This window comes from Moschus berezovskii, chromosome 24, assembly GCF_049115385.1.
Source record: "Moschus berezovskii isolate FMDL1 chromosome 24, NW_MosBer_1.0, whole genome shotgun sequence".
Taxonomy (NCBI): Eukaryota; Metazoa; Chordata; class Mammalia; order Artiodactyla; family Moschidae; genus Moschus; species Moschus berezovskii.
This window is the reverse complement of record NC_142483.1, coordinates 6,399,201-6,410,543: the sequence shown is the minus strand read 5'-3', so window position 1 is coordinate 6,410,543 and position 11,343 is coordinate 6,399,201. Positions and strand designations below refer to the sequence as shown.

The 11,343-nt window shown below is 44.5% G+C and overlaps 1 protein-coding gene across 3 annotated transcripts in view; it reads left to right on the top strand.

Moving 5' to 3' along the window:
• Nucleotides 1-11,343, top strand: part of LOC129547736 (3'-5' RNA nuclease TATDN2-like) — a 31,453-nt gene that overhangs the window by 3,304 nt on the left and 16,806 nt on the right. For all 3 annotated transcript variants that reach the window (XR_016036150.1, XM_088831636.1, XM_088831635.1), the window contains exons 2-4: nucleotides 908-1,397; nucleotides 7,638-7,706; nucleotides 8,589-8,741. Coding sequence is in view for 1 of the 3 variants with exons in the window: in XM_088831635.1 (XP_088687761.1) it covers nucleotides 1,207-1,397; nucleotides 7,638-7,706; nucleotides 8,589-8,741 (413 nt within the window). In the remaining 2 variants the exon portion in view is untranslated. The remainder of the gene's footprint in view (nucleotides 1-907; nucleotides 1,398-7,637; nucleotides 7,707-8,588; nucleotides 8,742-11,343) is intronic.

Genomic DNA, 11,343 nt, shown 5'->3' with positions numbered 1-11,343 from the left:
AAGAAAGGTCTGGAACACTGCTATAGGACAAGACTAAAGGATTTGTTTTTAGAAAGAGAGAGGAAGGGACGAAGGAGGCAGGAAGGAAGTGATAGGGACAGAGTAAGGGATGAGGTAACTGTGCCCCTGCTCAGCCATGTCCGACACTGTACGACCCCATGGACTGTAACCCGCCAGACTTCTCTGTCGGTGGAGTTTCCCAGGCAAGAATACTGGAGTGGGTTGCCTTTTCCTTCTTCAGGAGATGTTCCTGAACTGGGGATCAAACACATGTATCTTACATCTCCTGCACTGGCAGGCGAGTTCTTTACCACTAGCGCCACTTGGGAAGTCCAGGTAATTATTAATAAATAGTTGATTCCACTAGGGGATTCTAGTAAAGAAAAAAGTATGGGGACCCCTGCAAGTTACTGATCACTGAAGAAAGCAGGCTTGTTTAGCAACAAAACTGTGCAGCGTCAGCATGAGACATGCCCGAAAACAATCAAACAATTGTGGCATGAGACCCACATCCTGCCCCATGAGCTCAGTAAATTAGATTCCTCTGCGCACACTAAAAACAAAAATATAAGGGAAAGGTGCTATACTAAAACCTGAGACGATTTACCGTTTTGATCATGTGCTACTGCCTTTTCGCTCATTTCCATTGTGCAGTGACTGTCCTGGCTTGACATTTAGGGACAAGGAAAGTCCCCCGCCTGACGTGGAGGAGGAGGCTGATGATGGAGGCATGCCGTCTACTCAAGAATGAGGAGGGAGGCAGTCTTTCCCCCTCCCCACTTTTCCTTTGACGATAAAACTAGCCCACTAAGTTTTCGGGAAGTGGCCCCCTCTCACCCGCCTGTCTGTAAGCCTCAGAAGCGTACTATTGTAAATCACTTCTTATCTATTGCTTTGCCTCTGGCAGACTTGGATTTGATTCCTGGTCCAGGAAGATGCCATGTGTCACGGAGCAGCTAAGCGTGTGTGACATAGTTATTGAGCCTGAGCCCTAGAGCCTGGGAGCCGCAACTACTGAAGCCCGCGCCCCAGAGCCCGTGCTCCACAGGAGAGACTACTGCAGTGAGAAGCCCGAGCACCGCCTCGAGAGTAGCCCCTGCCTGCCGCAGTCAGGGGAAGGCCGAGCAGCAACCGAGACCCAGCGCGGCCAAAAATAAAGAAGTAAAGTCATTGAAAAAGCAAACAGAAAGCCAGGAGTCCGAGCAGATGGCAGACAAGGGTCGTAGAGAAGCATCTTGCTGGGGTCTCAATGCTCATTTATTTCTTACTGAACAAAGAAAAAGCGGGCGAGAAGGTGAAGTAAGAAGACCAGTAAATGTGGTTGCAAAGATGTCCTGGTTTAGGCCTGATGCCAGGAGGCGGTGTGTTAATTTCTTCGTGCTGTCAGCCATTCCCAGGTGAGCTGAATAAAGGTATTGTAGTTTAACCTTCAGGCACTCGGGGTGGGGAGGTTTCCCAGAGAGGTGCCATCGCGTATATTTTAAGCTATAGGCAACATCCCTTTCATGATTAACTTGTCTCAAAAGCAATAGCGAACAAAGGCTAAAGTAAAAGAAACAGAACTGTTCCGGAGGCAGGTTTGTTATTGCCTAATCCAGCCTAATTCAATTCATGAATTTTTCCTTAGGTAAAGGTATTCTGCTGGCCTGGATGTAAATAACCATCAGTTTGTCTTCAGAATCGTGTCTGAATTACCACAATATATTGAGGCTTTTCTTCCTGTATCAGAGGCACTAAGGAAAGGCAGTTCTGATCAGGCCAGAGATAAAGCCGGGAAAATCAGTATCCTATAGAAAATGACTGCGGGGCACCATAGCTGAACTTGGGTTCATAGATTTAAGAACACCGAGCTACACGGTGTTCCGATAGAGAGGCATGTTGCAAAAGATGGAGGGAAACTCTGGCTCTGAGGAAGGAAGGGCCCTGTCCAGAGTCTGTCAGGATAGACTCAGCAGAGCTTGAACCGAAGTGATTGTGAGAAGTTCCTAGATCAGGTGTTTGTCCGCTATTTATTTTTGTTAATTCATGCTTCTATTCAGCTACTGTTTTTGAAGCCCTCAGTTCAGTTCAGTTCAGTTGCTCAGTCGTGTCCGACTCTTTGCGACCCCATGAATCACAGCACGCCAGGCCTCCCTGTCCATCACCAACTCCCAGAGTTCACTCAAACTCATGTCCACAGAGTCAGTGATGCCATCCAGCCATCTCATTCTCTGTCGTCCCCTTCTCCTCCCGCCCCCAACCTTTCCCAGCATCAGAGTCTTTTCCAGTGAGTCAACTCGTCCCATGAGGTGGCCAAAGTATTGGAGTTTCAGCTTTAGCATCAGTCCTTCCAATGAACACCCAGGATTGATCTTCTTTAGAATGGACTGGTTGGATCTCCTTGCAGTCCAAGGGACTCTCAAGAGTCTTCTCCAGCACCACAGTTCAAAAGCATCAATTCTTTGGCGATCAGCTTTCTTCACAGTCCAACTCTCACATACCACGGGAAAAACCATAGCCTTGACTAGACGGACCTTTGTTGGCAAAGTAATGTCTCTACTTTTTAATATACTATCTAGGTTGGTCATAACTTTCCTTCCAAGGAGTAAACGTCTTTTAATTTCATGGCTGCAATCAGCATCCGCAGTGATTTTGAAGCCCAAAAAAATAAAGTCTGACACTGTTTCCACTGTTTTCCCTTCTGTTTCCCCTGAAGTGATGGGACCAGATGCCATGATCTTAGTTTTCTGAATGTTGAGCTTCAAGCCAACCTTTTCACTCTCCTCTTTCACGTTCATCAAGAGGCTTTTTAGTTCCTCTTCACTTTCTGCCATAAGGGTGGTGTCATCTGCATATCTGAGGTTATTGATATTTCTCCTGGCAATCTTGATTCCAGCTTGTGCTTCTTCCAGCCCAGCGTTCCTCATGATGTATTCTGCATATAAGTTAAATAAGCAGGGTGACAATATACAACCTTGACGTACTCCTTTTCCTATTTGGAACCAGTCTGTTGTTCCATGTACAGTTCTGACTGTTGCTTCCTGACCTGCATACAGGTTTCTCAAGAGGCAGGTCAGGTGGTCTGATATTCCCATCTTAGAATATTCCATAGTTTATTGTAATCCACACAGTCAAAGGCTTTGGTATAGTCAATGAAGCAGAAATAGATGGTTTTCTGGAACTCTCTTGCTTTCTCCATGATCCAGCGGATGTTGGCAATTTGATCTCTGGTGCCTCTGCCTTTTCTAAAACCTGCTTGAACATCTGGGAGTTCACGGTTCACATATTGCTGAAGCCTGGCTTGGAGAATTTTGAGCATGACTTTACTAGCATGTGAGATGAGTGCAATTGTACAGTAGTTTGAGCATTCTTTGGGGTTGGAATGAAGACTGACCTTTTCCAGTCCTGTGGCCACTGCTGAGTTTTCCAAATTTGCTGGCATATTGAGTGCAGCACTTTCACAGCATCATCTTTCAAGATTTGAAATAGCTCAACTGGAATTCCATCACCTCCACTAGCTTTGTTTATGGTGATGCTTTCTAAGGCCCACTTGACTTCACATTCCAAGATATCTGGCTCTAGGTCAGTTGCCGGGAGCCAGCGAGGGAAATCCTACCCGTGGCAAAGGTTAATTGGGGAAGAGGCCTGACGGGCAAAGGCTAATCAGGACTCGAGGAACCCCCTGGACTTACCTGAGCATCTACCCCAAAGAAAACTGGAGTCTGACTGCCTTACTATCTTACGCCTCTTACCGAGCCCTCTAATACTTACGGGGGCTTACCCCCAACCACCTTTCTCTGAAAACATTAATTCAGAGCTGTAGTTAAAAAGTTCTCCTCGGCTTAATAGGAGTGTTCCAATCCAAGCCCCTCTGATAGCTTTCTAACTTGCCTGACAAGTTTGTTCGGGCTCTTAACACAACTACGAATGTGACTGTTTACAGCCTCCCAGCCATGCAAGGACAGAAAGCCTAATATTCTAAAATACAGGAATCTGTTGAAGAAGTTAAAATCATTAGAATAGTACTAAAAAATATTTCATTGTTGAATCAATGCTTGCTGCAAAGTTTCCATATTTTCTATTGTATTCTTGGAAATATATTAATCACATATAGAGAAAATAAGTAGTAGCCTTTGATTTAACCCCATCAGATCTTAAGTTAATAAATTCTTTTCTTGTAGCTCACTACACCCTTGCCTTATAGGAATGTAACCTTGTCATGTGTCTTTGGAGAATAGTGCCTGACTTTAGGAAAATCACCTTGAAAGAATATAAGCCTTTTTCTAGCTTGCTGGCAATGGCAAGCCACTCCAGTACTCTTGCCTAGAAAATCCCATGGATGGAGGAGCCTGGTAGGCTGCAGTCCGTGGGGTCGCTAAGGGTCGGACACGACTGAGTGACTTCACTTTCACTTTCACACATTGGAGAAGGAAATGGCAACCCGCTCTAGTGTTCTTGCCTGGAGAATCCCAGGGATGGGGGAACCTGGTGGGCTTCCGTCTATGGGGTCACACAGAGTCGGACACAACTGAAGTGACTTAGCAGCAGCAACCTTTGTTAGGAGAAAGGGCCATAAACTGTTAGCAGGCCTCCTGGCCAGAAGATGATGTAAACCACCTAAAACTTTTGTATATCATGAGATATACCAAAATAAGCCCTGATCCTGATAAGGGTCAAGATTGCTGACCCCGCGTGATTCTGGCGTGACTCTATACCTCCCTTTCTCTATTTTTTATGTGCACAACTTAGGGTATAAAAGCAGCACTGGAAAATAAAGTTTGGGGCCTTGCTCACTGAAGCTTGGTCTCCCCGTGTCGTGTTTTCTCTTTTTCTGTCCTTTTCCATATTCTCCTTTTTCTGGTTGAGATCCTTGGAGCGCTGGGCCCTCTGCGTTTACTTATATGCCTGGGCTTCTAAGACCCACTCGAGGGGGTGCCCTGGTGGGGTGCCTCCAGTGATTTGAGAGGGCGCCTGCGGCCTACATAAACAGAGCACACCCCGCGCTGGGGTTCTATTGGTTTCCTGCGTAAACCAAGGAATCATCAGCCCCTGTCTCTCTCTCTCTCTCTCGCTGATGCTGACGCCATTCATCCCGAGGACACCCTGGGTCCATATCGAGGCAGGTCCCCGATAAGTGGCACCCAAACACCGATAGTCAGTGATCACGTTATTGTGATTATCTTGGTCATGAAGATCCTTTTTGTACAGTTCTTCTGTGTATTGTTGCCACCTCTTCTTAATATCTTCTGCTTCTGTTAGGTCCATACCATTTCTGTCCTTTATCGAGCCCATCTTTGCATGAAATGTTCCCTTGGAATCTCTGATTTTCTTGAAGAGATCTCTTGTCTTTCCTATTCTGTTGTTTTCCTCTATTTCCTTGCATCGATCACTGAGGAAGGCTTTCTTATCTCTCCTTGCTATTCTTTGGAACTCTGAATTCAGATGCTTATATCTTTCCTTTTCTCCTTTGCTTTTCGCTTCTCTTCTTTTCACAGCTATTTGTAAGGCCTCTTCAGACAGCCATTTTTCTTTTTTGCATTTCTTTTCCCTAGGGATGGTCTTGGTCCCTGTCTCCTGTACATTGTCACGAACCTCCATCCAGAGTTCATCAGGCACTCTATCTATCAGATCTAGTCCCTTAAATCTATTTCTCACTTCCACTGTATAATCATAAGGGATTTGATTTAGGTCATATCTGAATGGTCTAGTAGTTTTCCCTACTTTCTTCAATTTAAGTCTGAATTTGGCAATGATCTGAGCCACAGTCAGCTCCTGGTCTTGTTTTTGCTAACTGTATAGAGCTTCTTCATCTTTCACTGCAAAGAATATAATCAATCTGATTTCGGTGTTGACCTTCTGGTGATGTCCATGTGTAGAGTCTTCTCTTGTGTTGTTGAAAGAGGGTGTTTGCTATGACCAGTGTGTTCTCTTGGCAAAGCTCTATTAGCCTTTGCCCTGCTTCAGGTAATATGGACTAAATGCTGGATTTTTTTTAACTCTTTCTCTCTGATATTCAAAATAATGTGTTAGTTACCTAGCATCTTCCAAAATTAAACATTTTTTTTTCCCTCCCAGTGAACTTATAAAATTAAATATCCTTAAAGCACAAGCTGGGATCAAGATTGCCGGGAGAAATATCAATAACCTCAGATATGCAGATGACACCACCCTTATGGCAGAAAGTGAAGAGGAACTCAAAGGCCTCTTGATGAAAGTGAAAGAGGAGAGTGAAAAGTTTGGCTTGAAGCTCAACATTCAGAAAACGAAGATCATGGCATCTGGTCCCATCACTTCATGGGAAATAGATGGAAAAACAGTGGAAACAGTGTCAGACTTTATATTTTTGGGCTCGAAAATCACTGCAGATGCTGATTGCAGCCAGGAAACTAAAAGACGCCTACTCCTTGGAAGGAAAGTTATGACCAACCTAGATAGCATATTAAAAAGCAGAGACATTACTTTGCCAACAAAGGTCCATCTAGTCAAGGCTATGGTTTTTCCCGTGGTCATGTATGGATGTGAGAGTTGGACTGTGAAGAAAGCTGATCGCCGAAGAATTGATGCTTTTGAACTGTGGTGCTGGAGAAGACTCTTGAGAGTCCCTTGGACTGCAAGGAGATCCAACCAGTCCATTCTAAAGGAGATCAACCCTGGGTGTTCATTGGAAGGACTGATGCTGAAGCTGAAGCTCCAGTACTTCGGCCACCTCATGCGACAAGTTGACTCACTGGAAAAGAGTCTGATGCTAGGAAGGATTGGGGGCGGGAGGAGACAGGGACGACAGAGAATGAGATGGCTGGATGGCATCACCGACTCGATGGACATGAGTCTGAGTGAACTCCGGGAGTTGGTGATGGACAGGGAGGCCTGGCGTGCTGTGATTCATGGGGTCGCAAAGAGCTGGACACGACTGAGCGACTGAACTGAACTGAACTGATGTATTTTAATCCATTGCAGGAAATTCTGATTGATGTTAATGAGAATCATCCTTCTTTGGCTCTGGGGTTTTGAATGACCCTCTGTCTCCAGTAGTTTTTTTGTTTCTGTTGTGACAATATGTTCCAGACTCCTCTGACTCAGTTGCAATCCTGGAATCAGTCATTTCTCCAGGAGCCTAGTTTTCTCTGAATGGAAAATGGAATTGAGTGATGACAGTCTGGTGCCAGAGTTTGATCCTTGTTTGGGGACTTTTTCCATGGACAGAGCTAAGACATATATCTGCACTTTTTAAAAGATAACCTCATTAAGTTATCTTAGTGACATAGTGATACTTCTAATTCAAATGCAGAACCATATAGGATTTTTTTTGGCTGGGTCATGGCTTGTTCGTTCCCTGACCAAGGATCAAACCTGTGACCCCACAGTGGAAGTGATATCAGGTGGCCTCAGCCTGCAATGACTTGGAGTGGGGCTTGGGTTCCTAGCCAGATATTGAAAGCGCCAGATTCTAGCCACTAGACCAGTGGTCAGTGACAAAGGGCCTGGTCTTTCAGCTTTGCAGAAAAGGATTCCTGCAAAGACAGAAAATAGTGATGCAAGTAATGTATTAAGAGGAAAAAAGTACAATTCGTGTGGCTAGGCACACGAGCTGACTCGGGGTGTCCCCGGGTCGCACCCTGGTGGCAGTTTGAATTACTTTTATGTGGTATTTCTTCCAGGTTTCCTTTGGCCAGTCATTTGATTTGCCTGGTACAGTCCATATTTGGTGCATCTCAGGATCCTCCCAGGTGTGTGCATGCATCTCTTAGCCAAGATGGATCTTACCACAAAGGCCTATGGGTAGAACATCCCTTGACATGACTCTACTTTTGGCTTCCAAGTAGCGTTTTCTGCACATGTGTGGTCGGGGAGGTCTCTTGACTTCCGGAAAGAGAAATCTGTGGTCTGGGCAGGGCCCAGCCTTCTCCCTTAATTGTCCTGCTAGTCTTGTCTCGGAGTTTTGGTCAATAGAGAATAAACCTCCAATTGCTTTACCCTGGGTGGCCCACCTGCCTCCTGCCTCAGAAGCGAGGAGTCTTAACCGCTGGACCGCCAGGGATGTCCCTACAGGATTTTACTTTAACCTCGTTGTCTAATAACTGCTTGTCCTTTTCACATTGAAACTTTCAGGGTCGACAGCACCAAGATGATTGCATGTTTCATCATTCCACGTGTGTAGGGCATTTCAGTAACAGAGCATGCAGAGTCTAACGTTACCTGAAAGGTCTAGGTGATGAGAGCAGTTGTTGACAAGGAGAGGGTGCATATTCTGATCGCAGCAAACAGCATGTACAGAGATGCCAAGGCTTGAGAGCATATGGTTCACTTAGGAAGGCCTGAAGGGGTCCGGTGTCAGGATGGCAGTTGAACACAGTGGGCCTCACCTTCACTGCTGTGGACATTAGAGCATCATCCAGATCTTAAGAAACAGGACTTTTCTACTATGTCTATTTAAGGAGAATTTCGGTGTGATAAAAAGGTAGGGGTTACTCTAAGGAGTACTGTACTTAGCTCTGTTCTATATCAGTTTAGGGAAAACACCAGTGAAAGCGTGGCTCCCTTATTTTCTGACATTTGAAGGTGGATGTGCATACTAACCACCCATCCTTGTGGCCTTTTTGTCTCCACAGTGGACAAAGTATGGACCATGGTGTCTCACGATTTCCAGATTCAGATGATGGTGGTGGGCTCCAACCCAGGGAAATACTCAGCTCGTTTCCAGCACCTCCAAGTGAGCAGTATCCCCCCTGTTTGCAAGATGTCCAGGCTGCTGAGTGTCCCAGGTAGACTGAGAACCAAGTGTTACTTTTATTATGTCAGTTGGTGGTTGGAATGAGTCAAACAGTCCAGTTCAGTTCAGTTCAGTTGCTCAGTCATGTCCGACTCTTTGCGACCCTATGGACTGCAGCACGCCAGGCCTCCTTGTCCATCACCAACTCCTGGAGCTTACTCAAACTCATGTCCATTGAGTTGGTGATGCCATACAACCATCTCATCCTCTGTCGTCCCCTTCTCCTCCTGCTTTCAATCTTTCCCTGGCATCAGGGTCTTTTCCAATGAGTCCGTTCTTTGTATCAGGTGGCCAAAGTATTGGAGTTTCAGCTTCAGCATCTGTCCTTCCAATGAATAGCCAGGTCTGATTTCCTTTAGGATGGACTCATTGGATCTCGTTGCAGTCCAAGGGACTCTCAAGAGTCTTCTCCAACATCACAGCTCAAAAGCATTAATACTTCGGTGCTCAGCTTTCTTTATAGTCCAACTCTCACAGCCATACATGACTACTAGAAAAAAACCATAGCTTTGACTAGACGGACCTTTGTCAGTAAAGTAATGTCTCTACTTTTTAGCATGCTCTCTGGGTTGGTCGTAGCTTTTCTTCCAAGGAGCAAGCGTCTTTTAATTTCATGGCCGCAGTCACCATCTGCAGTGATTTTGGAGTCCCCAAAAATAAAGTCTATCACTGTTTCCCCGTCTATTTGCCATGAAGTGATGGGACCGAATGCCATGATCTTCGTTTTCTGAATGTTGAGTTTTAAGTCAACTTTTTCAGTCTCCTGTTTCACTTTCATCAAGAGGCTCTTTAGTTCTTCTCTTTCTGCCATAAGGGTGGTGTCATCTGCATATCTGAGGTTATGACGTTTCTCCTGGCAATCTTGATTACAGTTTGTGCTTCATCCAGCCTGGCATTTCGTATGATGTACTCTACATATAAGTTAAATGAGCAGGGTAACAATATACAGCCTTGATGCACCCCTTTCCCGATTTGAAACCAGCCTGTTGTTCCATGTCCAGTTCTAACTATTGCTTCTTGACCTGTGTTCAGATTTCTCAGGAGGCAGGTAAGGTGGTCTGGTATTCCAATCTCTTGAAGAATTTTCCACAATTTGTTGTGATACACAGTCAAAGGCTTTGGCATAGTCAATAAAGCAGAAGTAGATGTTTTTCTGGAAAACATCTCTTGCTTTTTCAATGATCCAACAGATGTTGGCAATTTGTTCTCTGGTTCCTCTTGCCTTTTCTAAATCCAGGTTGAACATCTGGAAGTTCACGGTTCATGTACTGTTGAAGTCTGGCTTGGAGAATTTTGAGCATTAGTTTGCTAGCGTGTGAGATGAGTGCAATTGTGAAGTAGTTTAAACATTCTTTGACTTTGCCTTTCTTTGGAATTGAAATGAAAACTGACCTTTCCAGTCCTGTGGCCACTGCTGAGTTTTCCAAATTTGGTGGCATATTGAGTGCAGCACTTTAACAGCTTCATCTTTTAGGATTTGAAATAGCTCAACTGGAATTCCATCACCTCCACGAGCTTTGTTTGTAGTGATTTCCTTTTCATCATAGGGGACTGAAATGCAAAAGTAGGAAGCAAGAGATACCTGGAGTAATAGGAAAATTTGGCCTTGGAGTACAAAATTAAGCAGGGCAAAGGCTAATGAGGTTTGCCAAAAGAATACATTGGTCATAGCAAACACCCTCTTTCAACAACACAAGAGAAGACTCTACACATGGACATCACCAGACGGTCAACACCGAAATCAGATTGATTATATTCTTTGCAGCCAAAGATGGAGAAGCGCTCTATAGTCAGCAAAAACAAGACTGGGAGCTGACTGTGGCTCAGATCATGAACTCCTTACTGCCAAATTCGGACTTAAATTGAAGAAAGTAGGGAAAACCACTAGACCATTCAGATATGACCTAAATCAAATTCCTTATGATTATACAGTGGAAGTTACAAATAGATTCAAGGGATTAGATCTGATAGAGTGCTTGAAGAACTATGGACGGAGGTTTGTGACATTGTACAGGAAGCAGTGATCAAGACTTCCCCAAGAAAAAGAAATGCAGAGAGGCAAAATTGTTGTCTGAGGAGGCCTTACAAATAGCTTAGAAAAGAAGAGAAGCCAAAGGCAAAGGCGAAAAGGAAAGATATACCCACCTGAATGCAGAGTTCCAAAGAATAGCAAGAAGAGGTAAGAAAACAAAGAAACAGAGGAAAACGATAGAATGGGAAAGACTAGAGATCTCGTCAAGAAAACTCGAGATACCAAGGGAACATTGCATGCAAAGATGGGCACAATAAAGGACAGCAATGGAATGGACCTAATAGAAGCAGAAGATATTAAGAAAAGGTGGCAAGAATACACAGAAGAAAAAAAAAAAAACAGTCCAGTAGGTGTGGTTAATTACCTTAAGAGTCCAGTCTGCAAAGTGCAGGCTGCTCTGAAAGTAAAATACAACCACTTGGTTTTCTGGGAAAGGAAGCTAAGAATGTATAATTTTAAAAAATTCCACTGTTTCTATAGACTTTTTTTCAATTTTCTGTGTGTGTGTGTTTGTCTGTGTCTGTGCTTCTAGTAGTTGTTTTGGGCAAAAGTTTATCAGAGC